General features: G+C 41.0%; 1 protein-coding gene across 1 annotated transcript in view; it reads right to left on the reverse strand.

The window, feature by feature from the left end:
- Positions 1-21,428, reverse strand: part of RNF115 (ring finger protein 115) — a 54,894-nt gene that overhangs the window by 15,630 nt on the left and 17,836 nt on the right. The window contains exons 2-4 of the mRNA XM_055140952.1: positions 17,272-17,330; positions 12,466-12,523; positions 6,262-6,473 (exon numbers count right to left, since the gene is read on the reverse strand). Coding sequence (XP_054996927.1) covers positions 6,262-6,473; positions 12,466-12,523; positions 17,272-17,330 — 329 coding nt within the window. The remainder of the gene's footprint in view (positions 1-6,261; positions 6,474-12,465; positions 12,524-17,271; positions 17,331-21,428) is intronic.

The raw sequence follows: 21,428 nt of genomic DNA on the forward strand, positions 1-21,428 counted from the left end.
GCCGGAGCGATAGCACAGCGGGTAGGGCGTTTGCCTTGCACGTGGCTGACCCGGGTTCGATCCCCGGCATCCCATATGGTCCCCCAAGCACCGCCAGGAGTAATTCCTGAGTACAAAGCCAGGAGTAACCCCTGAGCATCGCTGGGTCTGAGCATCGCTGGGTGTGACCCAAAAAGCAAAAAAAAAAAAAAAAAAAAAAGAGTAACATTGGAGTCTAGTTTCCTTTCTACTTCACAGTTTTCTACAGAACACATGAGGTAACAACACATATTTTTTTTTAACACATATTTCTATCCCCACAAAAAACAACTTTCATGACCATTTATGAGATTCTTTTAAGAAATACAGACTTGATTCAAATATGACTGCTGGGTCGGATGCACACCACCCAGTGACAGTGCAGTGGCTGACCATCTGGTGTGCCAATTGATGATTGCTCTGTGCCTCCTGGAATAAGTCCTTTTATTATCAGTTCAACACTGTGCCAACTGCTTAACAAAGTAACTATTCTCTCACCTTTACAAGAGTACTGGCTTATTTATAAGCAATCATCTATTTCTCTAAAAACTCTGGGGTGCTTACTACAGTGGAAAACCTTGTCTGTTTATTTTTATAAAACCAGTTAAGTGGCACCTCAATTTTAAATCCTCAGGTAAGGTGATTAGAGTTATGCCAACGCAGTAAGAATTAGATTCAGCAACTGCTGCGTGAGTGTACCATAATTCTAGTATCCACCAATAATCTGCCTGGTACAATTTTCTGAAGTGATACTTCCACGCCATGTAAAAATGAATGCTATGTATAGTGCCTGCTTCTGAGTCTGCTAAAACAAATATCCAAATACCCCATTTCACTAAGTCACAAGGGTTGTATACAATAAAGCTTATTCTGACTTTAAATTTTACTATGGGTTTGTCTACACAGTTTTTCCCAAAGAACAATATGAAATTTTGTCAAAATGAGTATTTCTGTTGATACTTCAGCTGCCTATTATTGACTGATGGAGTTAGTTTACTGTGTCATTATATTATTTTACATTGTATCTTTTTTGATAGGATTTATATTTTGTATTAATAATTACATTATAACTGCTATGTTGAGTAAATGTATAAATGAGTCATTAGCATGTTATTTCCCCCATTAGATTATAAATTGATATGGAAGTAGATGATTCATCTGATGAATCTATAATTGCAAGCTAGAAAAAAAATATTAAGACCAGTAATATTCTCATCCTTTTCAGAAGAGAGTTGCTAGTGTACCCAAGTACAAGGAACATAAACTGTCAATGAATCTTATTAATATACTGGCAAGGTAGAATGTTTCAAATGTGAATCGGGAGATGATCATGATAAATAATGGCAGCTAATAAGAGAAAGAGAACATGATTATTTGAAAAAAAAAAAGAATGTTTTCATCAAAACCAATGATAAAAATGACTCTTGAGGCACAAATCTCTCTGGACAAATTAAACGCATAAATGATAGCTAAATGAACCAACAAATATGGTGTACAATGCAAAATTACTTCTGCATTCAACAGCAGAAGACATCACAGTCCTGGAAGTCTGTTACAACAGATAAATGCCACTCTTAAAGGCACATTACTGAGATATGCCTCCAGATGACACGCCAGGGTGAACCTCACATCTGGGGCAGCATGGAGGAAGACAGGTGAGTCCCCACACCCCCCTAATAGAGCCCCAGAAGCCAAAAACCTCTAGAAATCAATCACCACCAGGTTGACAGTCGATCTCCACAGGCTCCAACAAGCCTCATCCATGAGTGAATATGCTGAAAAACTCATGTGTGCGGGTTTTGTAACAGAAATCTCCAGCTTCTCGCAGAGTTGGGAATGGGGTACCTCCACCCATCTCCCAGTGCTTCCAGCAGCCTGGCAGTCACGGCCACGGACTGCCTCTGGTGCCACATAACTCATTAATGGCATGATCCAGAGACCCACAAATAAATCTTGGAAGAGATCAACAAGGTGCAGAAATACCTCCAGACTCCAAAGTCACTATCCAGTTGAAAATTAAACTCCAGGGACTGGAGCAATAGCACAGCGAGTAGGGCATTTGCTTTACATGTGGTGGATCTGAGTTTGATTCCCAGCATCCCATATGGTCCACCAAGCAATACCAGGAGTAATTCCTGAGTGCAGAGTGAGGAGTAACCCCTGTGCATCACTGGGTGTGGCCCAAAAATTAAAAAAAAAAAGAAAGAAAATTTAAACTCCAGCTATATCACCCTATTTAAAATTTTAGAATTCCTGGCACTCAAGGCCACAAATGACATTTCATACTTTACACCACTGATATACTAGGAGTAGCATACCACACTGGATGGGGTGTAAAGTAGAAGGCAACTGATCATGATAAAAAAAAATTAAAAATACATACATACATATATATGTATATATATAAATGTATATATATATACACATATATATAAGCACACACAGCTCAATCTGTAATAGCATGTTAGTAAATCTCTTATGTAAGGGTTTAGACACAATGATCTTCACACACCTCTAAGGAAACTTTTAAAAATCATTTTAGCGGATTATTTATAACAAGCAGTACAAAACAAATTACTTAGGGCCTGCTATTAGGGCAGGCTTGGGTGGTGGTTGGGAAAATCCGAAATATTGGTGGTGGGAAGATGTAATGGTGGTGGGGTTGGTGATGGAATATTGAATGTAAACAACTTTTGTGAACAACTTTTTTTTTTTTTTTTTGGTTTTTGGGTCACACCTGGCGATGCACAGGGGTTACTCCTGGCTCTGCACTCAGGAATCACTCCTGGCGGTGCTCAGGGGACCATATGGGATACTGGGATTTGAACCTGGGTTGGCCGCGTGCAAGGCAAACGCCCTACCCGCTGTGCTATCACTCCAGCCCCAGATTGTGAACAACTTTTAAAAATGAAATTTAATTTTTAAAAAAGGCACATTACTTACTACAGGTGTGATGCAGGTACCAGAAATTAAGTTATGTTGGTCCAAAAAGGAAACATATATAAAGGATGCCATAAAGCATGACTGGTTTTTGTCTATTCTGAAGTATTTATATTTTTCTGACAATGCTTAGAACTGAAGATTGAAACCAGATCTGGCACAGTTTGGCACAGCATGAGGTGTAGTCCACAGCATTACTGGGTGTTGTTCCCAACCCCCCCCAAACAAAACCCAGTTCCATTCAAAAGGAAAGGATGAAGTCGCCAACATATTTCATAACCACAGAGACTTTTCATTCATCAATTCACTCACTGAGTATTCTGGGATGGAGAAGAATGATATGCCTGTCTTCTCAGAGGTGGGGTTTTCATGGGGAAGAGCAGCTAACCAAGCACATCAAAATCCGCTGAGCCCTGTACCGAGCCCTGTACCGGTGCTTAGAAACAGCAGAGCCCTCAGAGAGGACAAGCAGATACCTGACCGCAGGCAGAAAGGCCGCTGGGCTGGGGGAGAGAGGGGAGGGAGCCTCCTGTGCTCTCAGGAGACCAGGATATAATGATAGATCTACTTAGTAATTTAAATGAGTCTATTTAAATACAAGAGCTGGATAATGAGGACAGAGAAAAACCCATCCAGACTATTTCAATACATGTATAGAAAGCAATGGGCTTGGGGCACAGACAAAGAAGCGGGAAGTCTGGGTCTGATCTCCTATACAGGAGTTCAATCGCTTCCTGAGCACTGCTGGCATCACCCAAAAAAAAAAACAAACAAAAAACCAGAACTTATGACTCACAAATTCAAGAGGAGAAATATGCCCATGGTTTATATATTTAATGTAGTAAGATTAAAATCCTCAAAAAACTTGCTAAAATGTTACAGAACATAAAACAAATGTTAACAATCCTATGCTACAATAAGCTAAACAAGCAATTTATTCAATTAGCTTAAGTAGAAAATAAAATCGCTAATTAACACACACTGCCTGACTCACAACAAATCAATTCTTTTTTGTTTTGTTTTGTTTTGGTGTTTTGGGGTCACACCCAACAACAGTGTTCACAACTTCTTCCTGGCTTTGCACTCCAGGATCATTCCTGGCAGTGTTCAGAGGAAAATATGGGGTTCCAGGGATTAAACTCAGGTTGGTGCCATGCAAAGCAAGCACCTTCCCAGTTGTATTATCTCTCTTGCCCACACCCTTCTCCCCTGCCATCTCACAATGCAAAGGAGAGATCAGCCAAATCCAACTTTCTTTACGGAGGCAGGTGGAAATATCTAGTGAGTAGAATCTTCTTGGCAAGGGGCATAGAGGTCGGGGACCAGAGAAATAGTACAGTGGGGAAGATGCAATCACTGGCACCCTGTATGGTCCCCCAGGCCCACCAGTCCTAGCACAGAGCTAGGTCTAAGCCCTGAGAATAGTCAGGTGTGGCCCAAAAACAAACCAAAAATCTGGGGGGGCGGAGGGTGGAGGGGATGTTATAGAGTTAGGTATAGGACTATAAAAAAGACTTCCCTTTCTTGTAAACTGCGCTACATAAATTACTTTCCCCTATCTCTCCTGAGTCAGTATGGCAATGAACATGAGAGAGAGACCAATCATCAGAGAGACCCAAGCCTGATAAGAGTTTCGGTACACTAGCTTGACACAATACTTACTGAACCCTGTTAAGTGCAACAGACAGACCATAAACTATTCCAAGAATAATCACATTGTGGTGGGGTTTTTGGAGAGGGGATTGAATCACACCTGATGGTGCTCAGGGCTTACTCCTGGCTCTGAACACAGGGATTACTCATGGTGGGGTTCAGTGGACCCTATAGGGTACCAGATATGGAACTCAGGTCAGTTACATGCAAGGCAAGCAAGCACCTTCTCCACTGCACATCCCTCAGGCCCTCATGTTGTATTTTAATGCAAAGAACAGAAAAGAAAAATTGCAGTAATTCTCCCCATTCTCATTTGGCACTGAAAAATAATCTTAAAAACATTTTATTTCTAGTAAAGGAACCCCAGCAGAAGCTGTATTTATCTAAAAGACAAAAATTATCAAGTGATAATCAGAAAATACAACCTGATCACTTTATTCTGACACCCCATCTCTCTTTAGGCACTGTGAATAAAGGCTGCTGCCTAAAATGCTTAGATTTTAGAACTACTTGGACAAAGTAGACTATTTGCGCATCAAAATGAATGATGACCAAAACAATATCCATGACAGCCAGAAAGATAGGACAGGGGTTAAAATGCTTGCCTTGTATACAGCTGGCAGCTCAATCAAGTTCTATCCCTGGGCACCACATATGGTCCCCTACCACTGTAAGGAGTGATCCCTGAGCACAGATCAAGGAGTAAATCCTGAGTGTAGCTGGGTGTGGCCCTCAAACCAAAACAACCAAAACTTCATGACGCCTTGTAAAAGTTATATAAATAGCATTATTTCAGTCATTATAGTAATAATTCAGGCAAGAATTGTTAGTTTTAAAGAAAAATCAATATTCTATCAGTAACAGTACTGTTAACCACCATGGTTAATAGGTAAAAAGAAAAAAGTGCCTGTCACAGGAGGTGGCTGGAAGGTAGAGGGAAACTGGGGACACTGGTCAAAGGAAGTAGGCACTGGTGAAGGAATTGGTGTTGGAAGGGATCAGTGTTGTAATTCATGGTGATCCAACTTAAAAATCATTAAACAGAATATAGGCCAGAAGAGCTAGAGCAATAGCACAGCAGGTAGGGTGTTTGCCTTGCATGCGGCCAACCCGGGTTCAATTCCCAGCATCCCATATGGTCCCCTGAGCACTGCCAGGAGCAATTCCTGAGTATGAAGCCAGGAGTAACCCCTGTGCATCACCAGGTATGAACCAAAAGGCAAAAAAAAAAAAAAAAAATAGGCCAGAGAGATTACGTATAGTGAATGGGTAGGGCACCTGCCATATGGTCCTCCAAGCACCACCAGAAGTAATTTCTGAATGCAGAGCCAGGAGTAATCCCTGAGCATCACCAGAAGTTTGGTTCAGGTGGCTATGTGCTGCACCCCCTTCTTACCCTACCCCCAGCCTCCCATCCCCAGGACCTCAGGAAGTGGTTCCCGAAAGGACTCAGGATGTGACTCAACAGTATAGCAAAGGTTTCACATATATAAGATCTGGATTCTATGCCCAGATCTATAAAACACACACACGCACACATGAGAGAGAGAGAGAGAGAGAGAGAGGGAGGGAGAAAGGGGAGGGGTAGAGACAGACAGACACAGAGAGAGCACAAACAAGAGGGGGGGCGGGGGGAACCTTGGTACTCACCTTTCAATAGCTGGGGATCTCTCTGGACGAGTGCTTCCTCGTGATCTGTATCTTCGAGTCATTGGGACCCGTGGAGGTCGACTTGGTACCCAAAAGTCAGTGTGAGTTTGATGGCCCCTCTCATTAGCTCTACTATCTTGGTCCAGTGGATTGCTACTTAAAAATGGTCTAAGATCTGGGAAAAACATGGTGTGGTCCAAATGGTCCCAGAGCTAGTGAAAAACAAAATAAGCATGTTACTGGTCTTAAGAAGGACAAAAAGAGGAAAAGGAAGAAATACTGAAAAAAAGAGAAGAATGACTTTAATAATTCAAAATCCAAATGTTCCACACTTAAGAAGTATGCTTCCCAATTTCATAGAAAACAATCTTTAAAGTTGATATGAAACACTGTGGAGGGTTTGGTGTAGTAGCTCTGCAAGTATAAAATGGCAACTTCGAAACTACTGTAAACTATGACACCTCAATAAAAAATTAAAAAAAAATTAAGATGTTTGAGAGGAAAAAAAAGTATAGAGGGGCTGGAGTGATAGCACAGCGGGTAGGGCGTCTGCCTTGCACGCGGCCAACCCGGGTTCGAATCCCAGCATCCCATATGGTCCCCTGAGCACCGCCAGGGGAGATTCCTGAGTGCATGACCCAGGAGTGACCCCTGTACATCGCCAGGTGTGACCCAAAAAGCGAAAAAAAAAGTATTGAGAAACATAATTTCCTACATAAACAAGTCTAAGGTCTAATTCTTTCATTAATATCAAGATTACAGACACTTCTCTGACCAGTTTCCCCTAAATAAAAATGTGAGTCTAAAGCATGGACAAAGTCACACTCACTATAAGATAATCTGGCTGAAATAAAATGGATATGTTTACACCCCTTTTTTTAAAAGTCTTCATCACCACAAAGTGCAGTCAGGTGTCAATAAATTATTTTCCCTCATCTAAATGAGGCCTCAGAACAAGGAGCGAGCCATGCTAACACAGGCAGGGATGTCGGATTCTGTTGGCCATCCACTAAGAGTATGGGTGACAACTGGGCACAGCAGACGGTCTTGTTGAACTTGGACAAGAAATTATGTAGTCAATGGGGGAGGGGACGTGGGAGGAGATTCCCATAAATATTTTAATTTTCACTGGTACCCCTTAATTCAGAAGTTCCACAGGAAACTACTTATTTCATTCTATCCAACCACTTTCATATACTAATCTTTCTGTTTCATACCTAAAGAAAAATACCAAATAAACATTTAACAACGAGGACATAAAGCTGCTCAGCTTATGACGGTAGGTCTTAAGGGCCTCCCAGTTGCTCCACTCCAGACTGACCTCCCCCACGCCCAGACATGCAGCTGTCTCTTCCTCATATACTATTTAGCCATGTGGCCTTTTTAAGTGTCAGTGAAAATGTACACAGTGAAATAAAGTATGAATTATGAAAGTTCCTTGTGGAAAGCTCCTGTTGTTTTGGCTCCACAAGTTAGTGCAAATAGCTGCTAGCTACATTTATTTTCACACATTAAAAAAAAAAGTTTGGCCTACAACCAGCACCGAGTGGTTCTATGGGGCAGCGGCGTGCAGGGACCAATCCGAGGGTTCCTACATGCAAACTATGAACTCTAGCCCTTGGAGCTCTCTCTCCAGCCTCACTTTTTTTTTTTTTAATTTTCTCTTGAATAAACGTCTAGACAGTTTTACAGTTTTTTTGCTTTCACAAATAGTGTGAGCATTCTCATATGTGTTATCTATGGCAGAAGTATAAGACTTTCTCCATTTGTTGTCTATTACCAAATTGTTTCTAAAGTGTTACACCAATTTATACATTCACCGAGAGCATAGAGTTTCCAGTGTTCCAAATCCTAGCACTTACTATCATAAAACATTTGTGATTTTTAATTGTTTGGCTTTAGGGCCCAGAGAGATAGCTCATTGGGCTGAAAGCAGACTTAGTAGACAAGAAGCCTAAGTTTGACGTCCCAGACCACACAGCAACCCCTCCCCCCCCCTCACTGCAGAGAGTGACTCCAAGCACTGAGCCAGGAGCAATCTCCCAGCACCATGGAGCGGGACCCCAAAACAAAATCAAATAGTGAAGAGAAGTCCAGCTCAGAGAAGCTTCTCCATCAGGATGAGGCATTCTGCTGGACCCCAGCACTGTACCCAGAGCAATACCAGAGAGGAACCAAAAACAAAACAAAACAAAAAAGCTTTTAATTAGTATAGGGCTAGATAGTACAGACATTTGTACAAAGTAATGCCATGGATGGAGCTCTGGCTTGCATGTGGTTAAGCCCAGTTCAAATCCCTGGCACCACACAGAGTCCTCTAAGTACCGCCAGGATTCCTGAGCATAAAGCCAAGATTGCAAACCCCAAGAACAGCCAGTATGCCCCCATCCCCCCACAAAAAATAAGCAAATTAGGACAAAAGAGAAATAGTTAATATATTTGTCCCAAAATAACAGTGTGCACTCACCACAGACCACAAACTAAAAAAGCACATCACACAAGGCCAGAGAAATTCTACAGGAAATTGGGCACTTGCCTTGCATGCAGCTGAGCCCCAGTTCTATTCCTGGCACTACAAAGGGTCCCCAGAGCACTGCCATGAGTGATCCTGGAGCCCATGGGTGTGTGGGTGCCTCCCACGCACACCCCCCAAAAAAGTAAAGCACATCACACAAATATATACCAAATCAACACTAAGGGTAAGAACAGCTCAGCTCATTTGCCTCTGAGCAGACTTAGGTAAGTATAAGGGGGGAAAGGGGGAGCTCATAGAACAAAACTGGGTATTCAGGACATGGCTTACATAAATGAAACAGAGAACACTATTATAGAGTTTTGCTGAAACATTTAAAAGGACTCATAGAAACAATTTATTTGATAAATTTTGTTTAGAAATGCTACCCAAGTAAAGGTAAAAAGACAATACCTATACTTCTGAAAATATGTAGACTGAAATATTAATATATTGCAGTATTTTTTTAAAAGGTACGAATATTAGAGGCTTGAAAGACAGTACAAACAGTACAGCAGGTAGGGTGCTTGCTTTGCATGCAGCCAACCCAAGTTCAATCCCCAGCATCCCACATGGACCCCTGAGCACTGTCAGCTAAAAAAGCGACATTCACAGCATGCCCTTACAGGTAACAGGTATAGTGAAAACAACTGCATAGGATACAACTGTAACCACTTCACAATTCTGGCTGGAAAAAAAAAAGAAAATACAGCAAAAGTGAGCATACATCTTTGCTTACACTATTAATTAGAATATTAACTGCTTTCTACATATAACTTTTTTCCTCTAGGAACATAAGTATAAAACATTTTAGTCTGTGAATATTATCTTAAGTTTTTCTAACCTCTTTTCTTATCTAAAATCCACCAACCTTTCAAAACTCTATTACTTCTCCACATGATGGTAACAAGGCTGAAATTTATTAAGAACTCTGCATAGCAGGCCCGCTGACCTACATACCAGGCACAGATCAACTACTCCAAATCCTTATAGCAACACTAGGAAGCAGGTATGACAATTTTCCCCAAATCGCAATTGAGGAAACAGAGGCACAGAAAGACTAAATGATTCTGCCCAGGTTACACAGTGAGTGGTAGAATCAGGATTCCAACAAGTGACCGGTTCCTACCATATCTCCCTGTCATATTCATTACCAATTTTCCTAAACAGACAAAAGAATCTTCCGAAAGATGAAGCCACCCAATCTCTCTCTCTTTAACAGTTTTTGCTACATCCCACAATCATCCCACATCCTACATTATTTAACCATGCTTGCTTGCTTTCTTATCGCCTATATGTGAGCACTTGCTTGCCAGCTAAATGACAATTCCTTACAGGCAAAGCAACCAGTCCATTTGTTGCCACGACTTCTAGAGAGTGCTAGTCTGAAATAACCCAACATAAACATCATAGCTATTTTTTTTAATCCTTGGCAATTTTTATAATATTACAAAGACAGGTGATGTTTTCCACTTTCTAAATGTAAAGAAAGTATTAAGAGAGGAGAAACCGGAAATACTTAGTCATGATGACAAGGAAATCCACAGTGGAAAAACAACCACACCCTTGACACAAACCTTAAAGAACATGAAGACACAGACTATGAGTCGGCAAACTGCTTATATCACCTCAAAGACAGATGGCTCGCACCAGTGTCAGATTTAGCATTACTAAAGTTAGGAAACTGACTACATGTATTTATTTTTCTTTTTAATGCATCTCCTGGTGATTCATAGCTAAAAACTGACATATGAATGATGCTTCCATTTCCCAAAAGCGAACTAACACTTAAGAAAAATCAAATGGCATTTTTTCTGCATGTGTACCAATAAGAACAATTTATGGAAACAGAAATCACACACGGACGGAAAAAAAGAATACTAAAATCAGAAAGGCTTCCAGGCCTAGTGAGCAGAATAAACTTTAAATGATCTTTTTAAATTCATTAAAATGAGAAACTCAAAATGTGAGTTCAAAGACAGGCTCTACTTTGAATTATATGCAAATCAACCCTTAGAGCAAGGCACTTCAGTGCTAACCCCAAAAAAACCCAATACTGCCCATATTAGAAAGTAACACAGAACACGAATAAAAAATAGGATTATTACCCAAACATGTTATCAAGCTGTAAGTGTAAGTAGAAAAAACACAAGAAAATATGACATTTAAATAATTCCCAGAGCACAGGGTTGTATGAGCTCCAATTAAACCTCACTTTCAAACACTGCAAAACACTTTCATACACAAATGAATACTAAAAACAAACAAAACCAACCCTGAAAGCTCTCCAGGAAGTACTTGAGATATCTCTAGGAAAAGGTTAACTTAATCACAAAACACAAAGAAATTCTAATTATGGAATTTAACTTTGGTTTTTCTTTTAACATGCGCTAACTTTCTATATACCAAAGCAAGCTGTTCAGGAACATAAACAAAAGGGAAAAAAATCCATGTAGTTTGGTGTTTTTAAATTTTTCTCAGAAAGAGCTAGTGTGTCCCCTAAAGTCTATAGTCTCTGAATGATTTAAAAAACAACAAAACTTCGGGGCTGGAGCGATAGCATAGCGGGTAGGGTGTTTGCCTTGCATACGGCCAACCCGGGTTCAAATCCCAGCATCCCATATGGTCCCCTGAGCACTGCCAGGAGTAATTCCTGAGTGCAAAGCCAGGAGTAACCCCTGTGCATCGCCAGGTGTGACCCAAAAAGAAAAAACAAAACAAAATAAAACTTCGTGTGACTGCACTGTATACTTAAAAAATAGTTAAAATGTTAAAATTTTATTTTGGAGGGGAAGCACACTTGGCAATGCTTAGGGCTTCCTCTCAACTCAGCACTCATAGATCACTCCTGATGAGCTCAAGGGCCCATCTGAGGTACTGGGGATCATTTGCAAGATGCAAGGCAAGCACTTTACCTGCTGTACTATCATTCTGGCCTAAACATAAATTAAAACTTTTCAAAAGTAAACCACTAGAGCCTAAACAAGAGATTTTGGGTCAATAGATAAAGTGAGGGAGAATAACATTGAATTTAATATAAAATTACATTTTAAGGATACAAGCTGTCTCATTTTGTATCATATTTAAGATTTTGTGGGACTTGAATTACTTGTAAATCAAATGTTGTAGCTTCCCCCCACACACCCCAAAATGCAGATCTGTTTTATATAAGAACTGTACATTAAAAAAAGGTTCCATGTGGAGAGCAAGTACAGTGTCCTGAGGCTGGTCACTCACTGCAGTCACACCTGACTCCCACAGTCACGAGCAGCCACGGTAGGTACCCTGTATCCGGTAGAAGACCCAAGGCCCCTTCACTGTGACTTCTGTGACAACTCCTTCTGCCCTGCCCTTTCCTTTACTGTCCAGCTGCTAAAGCAGAGCCTGTAGCATGGTTATATCAAAAACAATAGCTTTTTATTCTCACATAACGAAGTAGTCAAGGAGACAACTGAAAACATCAACAGGTGAAAAGAGGACTTTGAAGCTGTTAATGCCTCCAAATGCAGGATTTACCAAATACCTCATGCAAAGTCCCACTATCAAAAACACAAATCTAAGTAGCCCTGGCTACTCTGGCCCACATTCTTCTATACATTTTGATGTGTTGTTGCACTGGGAAGTGAAATTCTGTCATCATTTTAATACCCACCCACTAGCTAAAGAATTCCTATACCCAAAGGAAAACTTACCTCTGCAAAATGTGTTGCTGTGCTACTGTCTATCCGGCTACCACCACCACCTAAAAAACTGAAGCAAAAAAGAATGAGTAGTGATTCTATTCCCAGGAACAAGATCCCTCCCAGAGGCTAAATATAGAATGGTTCAACAAGAACAAAACCCAATAAGGAAAGACAACTCAGCCCAACATGACACCTACAAAGCAAATTATTAAGAACTGGCATGTGGATTAATCTATGAAAATATTACAACCAACTTTAAGGGCTAGGATAAGAAGTCAAGTGTAAGATCAGACAGAGGTGCCACAACATCTCAGTTCCACTCTAACCTCATAGGAGAAAGGAACATTCTTCTGGGCAGATGGTGCTCAGGCCTCCAGCCCAACCCTGGGGCCTGAGGAGGTTTCACTCTAGGCCTGAGGGTTAGGGGTCATCTGGGACACTCTTGCAGTGCAGGATCTGGGTAAAACCTGGGAAGCTACATGCTCAGGGACTGTTTGGTGCCAGAAACTGAACCTGGCACCCTAACTGCTGTTCTTACTCCCAGAATAATATATTCTTAAAGGGGCTAAGAAATAAAACAGGATTTTCAAAATGGTGTTTTACTAAAAAACCCTCTTATCATCAGATAAACACAACATTTGAGCCCAGTTAATATATTGGAATTATTAAATGTAATCACACTAAAGGGTCTGGTTTGATATTAAGAATTCTTGTCATAGTTAATCTTACTATTTTCTCATCTTTAGGGTGGATAGCATCTCAAATGCATCTTTCTCCACTGAGTCTTTTCTGAACTCTCCAGCCAAAAGAAGCTCCTCCATACCATTTTAAATTCTGATTTTGGGTTTTAATTAATTTTGTATTATAAATATACCTAAGACTTGTCTCAGCCATCACCTCTCTTCCCCTCCCTTTATAATGATAGATCTAGAGGGTAAAGAGTGCATCTGATCATTATTACAAATATATCTAGAGTATTTTTTATCTCAGATACTAGCAGAGCCCTCATTACCTAGATCAAAGCCGTTTAATTCACATTGTATACTGATAACTCAAAAAAGTATTAATTAATATCACAAATGTAAGTAATAAATACCTACTTGATCCCAAAGACTAAGGGTAAATAGTATATCCCACTGTCCCCCATGAAATATGTAAAGGAGAGAGAAAATCAAGTGAACACGCTGGGGGAACAGAGATAGTAAGAATTACCAGAACATCAAGCTGTTACTTCCAATTCAAGAGATAAACATAAGCAAACAAACATATACTCTCACCCCAGAAACATAAAGCCTACAAACTACTACAAACATCTTCCATTTCAGAACTAAAAATATGAATTCGAGCAATGGCTAAGTCCAATGAGGAAATGAAACACGCCAGTTAGTCTGAAATGAAAACTGAAAGAGTCAAGCCAGTGTCATTCTCTATGCGATCAATCTCAAGCACCAGTGTAATTAGAAAACATTTCACTCCCGCATTTGCTTCAGAAATTATAAACGGTTTTGTGAAAACACTTCAAACGTGGAGGAAACCTCTAAGTAAAAATCTATCTACAGTAAACAAAATAAGTGAATGCCCACAAATTGCTGGGAGCCTGACTGAACCCAGGGCTAACCAAATTGTGCTCAGGCGAGTGAACTATGCCTCCAGAAGGGAGGTTCTCCAGGGCCCCAACACCCTTGACAATTAATGCTGCCTTCTGGAGTTCTCTTACCCATAAACTCCCTCAACATTCTTTTTCCTTGAAAGTCCTTAGTATTTTAAGAGTGATGGGGTTGATCATAGGAGGGACAATCAAAGAACTAGAATGCTCTGAAAATTATCACAACACATGAAAACTTGAAGGTGCCCCTAGTACTGGACTATCCAGTAACAAATAGGGCCCCTAGACCAAAGTTAAATACAAAGACGACTTCTTTTTTTTTTTTTTTTTCTTTTTGGGTCACACCCGACAATGCACAGGGATTACTCCTGGCTCTGCGCTCAGGAATCACCCCTGGCGGTGCTCAGGGGACCATATGGGATGCTGGGAATTGAACCCAGGTCGGCCGCGTGCAAGGCAAACGCCATATCCGCTGTGCTACTGCTCCAGCCCCCAAAGACGACTTCTTGTTAATACTTAACATCAAGGGCTGGCAAGACAGTCCAGCAGGTAAGGTGACTGCCTTGCACATGGCAACCTGGTTTGATCCCCAGCACCACATATGGTACCCAAAGCATATGTGCCAGGAGTGATCCCTAAGCACAGAGCAAGGAGTAAGCCCGGAGCATCTGATCATTACTACAAATATATCTAGGGTATTTTTTATCTTGGATATGATACCAAATATGCATATATATTTAACATTTACTACTTATAATTGCTAAGTATTAGAATCAAGAAACGTTTATAAACTTTTCTGAAAGAAATGATTCATTGTGCTGCCTCTGAAACACTAATTGTAAGAAAAATCTTTACCTCTTTAAAACACTAATCTTTCAAAAAGACATAAAAATTTATGCATGTGAGTATTTGCAACCATTGTATCTGCACAGGCAATCTCTGACCTACAAAGGCACAAATTAAAAAGAAAATGCTAAATCATGGGAGAATCCATAGAATTCATAGTTCCCTGCTAGAAAAGACTCATTATCCAGTGAAATCACTTCCCTCATTTACAACCATACTTTGTATACAGGCCTCAAGAAACTAAGATCACTATTTAAAAACTCAGAAAAAATAAGCCCATTAATTGCAACCCCCCCAAAAAAAAAACCATCAATAATCAATATGCCCTTTAACACATGCAGAGTGTGAATGCCTAAAATAAATGTTTGATGCAATTATAATAGCACAAACACAAAGCTATTTCAAGTTAGTATGCCATCCACACAAAACCTCTAATTACACTATCATACTAATTTATGGATTTAGAGTTGGTAGTTATTTAACCAGATCCCATGCTATATACTGCCCTAGAAGCTCTATCTCTTTGGACATACCACCAGTCGTTAATAAACTTAAACTAATAGTACATACTGTAAAATGTGTAGCTTTTCCTGGTTGTGGAAGGGACCTTCAACTTTAGGTTCTGCCAACAGCAATAGTTAAGAAATCATTTACTGTCATTGAAATCCTCAAAGTCAGTCCCAAAGTAAAAAAAGTGCCAGATTAGTCAGTACTTCAATTATCCAAGCAATGTTCAACCAGTCACAAAAGAGTAACTGTGGGCTGCAGCAACAGTATAGTGGGTATAATACTTGCTTTGCAAGTTGCTGACCGGGTTTGATCCCAACCTCACCGTATGTCCACTAATCCCACCAGGAGCACAGAGCCAAGAGAATGCCCTGAGAACTCCTGGGTGCGGCAACCCCCTCTCCCAACATTCCCCAAAAAGTCAATTCTGTCAATACTAGTCTAGTTCTTTATTTCATAACTTGATTCTTTAGCCAAGAAGTTCGATTTCGTATTGTCACTTTCAAGAGTATTTCTTTTCATAGGTTTTATACCTTTATTAAGACTAATAAAAGTCCATTTCAAGCATTACAACCCAAGTTTCTGTTGAATATTACAGTAGTAAAACAGTATCTATTTGACTGCAATGATCCTAGTGAGAAAGGAGTCTCAGTCAGAGAGAAAACTCAATAGGCTGAAGGTTTGCAAGCCCAGATTTGATTCCTGGCCCCTATCACATTGGCTGCTGGAACACTGCCATGCGTGACCTCCGAGTCAGGAGTAAGCTAAAAATAAAAATTTAAAAATTAGTGTCAGGGCCTAGGATACAGCTTGTAGGCAGAACACTTGCACTGCATGTGTGAGGTCATGAGTTCAATCCCCAGCAGAGTAGAAAAAATAATTTTTTTTAATGTCATCCAAAAAATAAGAGTCCCAAAGCTTCCTCGGAGCTGAAGGGGGACAGACAGTACAGGAGATATGGCATTTGCCTTGCACGTGGTTGAACACACTTTGATCCCAGGCACCACATACGGCCCTTCAGGAGTGATCCCTGAGCACAGAACAAAGAGTAAGCCCTGAGCACTGCTGGGTGTGGCCCCAAACCCAACTGACAAACAAAAAATACAAATAACTGTTTCTCTGGCTAAAGTACACACCACTCCCAGTCTACCCAAAACATGTAACTTCAATTTATCCTCACGCAACAGAGTGGTGACTAAAAGTCCATCAAGAGTCAAAATAGGGGTCAGAAAGATAGCATAGGAGGGAAGGAACTTGTCTTGAATGTGGCTAGCCCAAGTTCATCCTGCACATGATCCCCAAGTCCCACCAGGAATGATCCCTGAGCACGGTACCAGGAATAATCCTTGAGTACTGCTAGGTGTGGCTCAAACACTAATATCTCCTTTCCCAAATAAATAAAAAGATTTTTAAAAATCTCAGAAAACAGAAGAAAACTTACCAAATTTACCCTGACTGTAAATGCCAAGGAACGCCACAGACAATCACAAGCAATGGGTCTCATCACATCCCATCACTTCCTACTTTCCTTTCTTTTGAGGGGGAAGGGGATTTTGAGCCACACCTGGTGGTGCTCTGTGCTCAGGGATACGTGTGTGGTACCAGGGATAGAACCAATGCCAGTCATATGCAAAGCAAGTACTTTCCCCTCTGTACTATCTCTCAGCCCACATTTCAAATGTATATTTTTTTCTTTCCCTTCCATCTGTCACAATTCTGCTCACTCTCACATCCTCCCCTATCCCTCAGCAAGAATACGATCATAAAATACATGCATCTCTATTCATTCAGTTGATTCTGAAAGAAAATTATATTTATGCCAATACGGCTGATTTATTCCTAAATTTATACATTACCTGGAGTCATCTGTCACTTCTTCAATAAAGCCTGATTCACATCTGGGACAAATATATTCCTAAAAAAGAAAGTCAATGTTTCATTAAAAAGCTAAGATCACGGTCTCAAAAAATATTCACTATACACAATGCTGCTGTTTAGTGTTCTACGTAGTCACTGACTATTATGATTGTTCTATTACATTTGGTAAATAAAGAATTCCCTAAGATGTCTGCAGAATGGCTTCATTAAGTGGTTTCATGAGAGTTCATTAAGTGGTTTCATGAGAGTTAAATGGGAGGAAACCAAAGATACTTTCTTTTCATTTCTTTTTTTTTTTTTTTGGCAGGGGGGGGCGCGGGGGTTACACCCAGCAATACACAGGAGTTATTCCTGGCTCGTGAGTTAATTCCTGAGAAGGAATTCCTGAGAAGGAATTAACTCTTGGCGGTGCTCAGGGGACCATATGGGATGCTGGGAATCGAACCCGGGTCAGCCGTGTGCAAGGCAAACGCCCTATCCCCTGTGCTATCACTCCAGCCCCTTTTTCATTTCTTTTTAAGTTGATTTTTTTAAGGTAGAATAAAATCATTATTCATTTTCTTTTTAAACTTAATGAAAAAGCCCCAAGAGATATAGAGCAATAAAAGATTGTAATTCTGATGGTTTCAAAAACTGCTACTTCTTACTATGTATATATTGAAAACAAACTAAAACAGGAACAAATCAACCTGTAGAACCGAGATTTGTAGGAAGTTCTGTAACATTTCTATTCTACTTTTTGGTTATCAATGGTTCCAAATAAAACCTAATATCCCTGGATATTCACTGTCACTGTCATCCCGTTGCTCATCAATTTGTTTGAGTGGGCATCAGTAACGTCTCTCATTGTGAGACTTACTGTTACTGTTTTTGGCATATCAAATATGCTACGGGTAGCTTGCCAGGCTCTCTGAGAGGGGAGGAAGAATCGAACCCGGGCCGGCCGCATGAAAGGTGAATGCCCTACCGCTGTGCTATCACTCCAGCCCTCCTTGGATATTAGTCTATAGAAATGTTTATTCGAACTCCATTAAATTAGTTTTGTATTTCTTTCAGTACATCTGATATTTAAAAAATGTAAAATTCTGAGACTGTTAAGGGTATTCCCCTCAGAGATAGTCCTGTTGTTGGTGGGGGGGAAGTAGTTTTGGTAGATTTAAATCAATCTAAGAAAGACATTTTCAAGATTGTTGAAAGTGTTATTCTTATTCCCTATATTTTGAGAAATCTGATTACCATATGTAAGCTCTGTTTGATGATTCATGCACAGTCAGAATGGTTTAATTCCAACAATCCAATGCTTCCTTCAAAGGGATAGAGAGAGGGACTGGAGTGAGCCCAAAGGGCTGAAGCACATGCTTTGCATACAGAAGGTCTAGGTTTGACCCCCTGTACCACCAGAAACAGGGCTGGAAATCAAGCAGGCATGAGTCAAAATAAACAAATAAAAAGGGGTAATACGAAAAACAAGACCAAAATGGGAGAGAAACTGGCAGCTGTTATGCCAGGTAGGTCTAGTTTCCACCAGGCCCAACTCTCAGGAGCCTCTGCAGGATGGAGGTAGAATGAGTTCCCTGCAAAGGCCCAGTGCTCCACCCACCCACATCCGGTGCCTGCTGCCACCAGAGAAACAGCCTGTCTTCATGACTGATCTCGGAGAGAGGCCGGCAGTTGACAGTCCTAGCTCTAAAGCTCCTGAAGCACAAAGCTACACATGTAGCTGTGCAACACCTCCCAACATTACAATACTGACAGCCCAGTAGAAGCACCAAAAATTAAGTGAGAAAACTGCATAGAAGCCCACTAAGCTCAATGAGTTAAACCATAACACAGAAGACTCAACTAGCATGTAACAAATAGCTCAGCAAATCCTCAATGACTTTAGTAAGACCATTACAAGATATGTATGTGCTGTCATAAGCAACATAGAGTAAATTAACTAGTATCTCCTAAGGGAGAAGGCTTAGGGAGTAAGTGGGAAACTGGGAACACTGGAGGAGGTAAGGGAAGCTTGATGGTGGAACTGGTGTTGGAATACTTAATACATGAAACAACTATATTGTGAATAATTTTTGTAAATCAGAGAGTTTAAATAAAGTTTTATAAAGAAAAGAAAATACAGAAAGACCAATCCTTCATGTCAGGACAGTTTGGTAGGAGTCCAAGACACAGTCAGTAGGGAAGGCTCCTGCATTTCACGCAGCTAACCATGGTTCCTGTTCAATGTCCAGCACCCATACAGGCCCCAAGCACAGAGCTATGAGTAAGCCCTGAGCACAGCTAGGTGCCCCCCAGCCCACAACCCAAGAAAGATTAGTTTGATAAAAAAGACAGTCAATCTTTTTAAGTAATATTTTATTTAATAAAACATCTGCTGGGGGCTGGAGCGATAACACAGCGGGTAGGGTGTTTGCCTTGTACAAGGCTGACCTGGGTTCGATTCCCAGCATCCCATATGGTTCCCTGAGCACCGCCAGGAGTAATTCCTAAGTGCAGAGCCAGGAGTAACCCCTGTGTATCACCAGGTGTGACCCAAAAGGGAAAAAAAAAACCTGCTATAATTCATGCATGGCTGGAGCGATAGCACAGCATGTAGGGCATTTGCCTTGCTAGCGGCTGACCCGGGTTTGATTCCTCCATCCCTTTCGGAGAGCCCGGCAAGCTACTGAGAGTATCTCACCTGCACACTGCACAGCAGAGCCTAGCAAGCTACTCGTGGCGTATTCAATATGCCAAAAACAGTAACAAGTCTCACAAGGGAGATGTTACTGGTGCCTACTCGAGTAAACTGATGAGCAACAGGATGACAATGACAGTGATAATTCATGCTCATTGGCAACATGAACAAATGTTGGTTTGCCTGAAAGTCTCAAGGAAGGGTTTGTCTGATAGAAAACTAAAACTATAATCCATGTATCATGAAAAAAGGAGAGGGTCATGGGTGATAATAACAGAATGGAATGTGCAAGGGAGCTAGATGGGAGTGCTGGGCTAAGTGCAGACAAGCAGGATGTACCAGATCACAGAAAGCTCTGAACCACTAAGAATTTCCTACCCTGTGGATCTTTAGATTCTAGTCTTTCTGTTCATCACTATGTGTAAGGGTGAAATATATTCATAATGAGTATGCTACAAACTACTCCAGAAATAAAATTATCTGGAAACAATATAGATCCTGAGTCCTTTCCTTGATTCATCTCCCATCTACAAAGTCAGTAAAATACCACCTTTACTCACACTAAGAAATTCATCACCCAAATTAAAGTGAGATTGGTTTAACAAATTGACATTGAGGCTGGAGCAATAGTACAGTGGGTAAGGCACTTGCCTTGCATGTGGCTGACCCAGGTTCAATCCCCAGCATCCCATATGGCCCCTAAGCACCACCAGAAGAGATTCCTGAGTGCAGAGCCAGGATACCCCCGAGCATCACCAAGTGTGGCCCAAAAACAAACAAAACAAAAGTTGACACTGAACTCTGTCTCACACAATACTCTGATCAGCCACCACCGCTGTACTGAACTTCATTTCTTCCCTCTCCCACATTCCTATTTCTTTAAATATTACATTTGCAACAACTCCCAAATGCTTATCTCCAATCCCAGACCACTCTTTGAAACGTGAAACTTCTATTTGCCTTACGTTTTATCAATACATTGACAAGCACACACAGAACATCACTGTGCTCATACAGGCACCTTCATCTCCCATTCTCTTCCACGTCCGAACATCAAATGCTGGCATGAACCCAACATCTTTCTCACGTCTACTGGCTCCACTGTTCCACCAGGTTGGCCCAGGCCAGTACTAGCTTCAGGCATTGGCTAACTTCCTCAGAAGTATCCTCTTCATGACTTTTCTAATCGTTCTGCATACTGGAGTCAGACTGAGCTTTTTCTTTTTTATTTTTAAATGGGGTTGGAGCGATAGCACAGTGGGTAGGGCATTTGCCTTGCATGCGGTCGACCCCAATTCGATTCCTCCACCCCTCTCGGACAGCTCGGCAAGCTACCAACAGTATCTCGCCCACATGGCAGAGCCTGGCAAGCTTCCCGTGGCTTATTCCAATATGCCTAAAACAGTAACAGCAAGTCTCACGATGGAAACGTTACTGGTGCCTACTCAAGCAAATTGA

This window comes from Sorex araneus, chromosome 5 (genome assembly GCF_027595985.1).
Source record: "Sorex araneus isolate mSorAra2 chromosome 5, mSorAra2.pri, whole genome shotgun sequence".
In the NCBI taxonomy this organism is placed as follows: domain Eukaryota; kingdom Metazoa; phylum Chordata; class Mammalia; order Eulipotyphla; family Soricidae; genus Sorex; species Sorex araneus.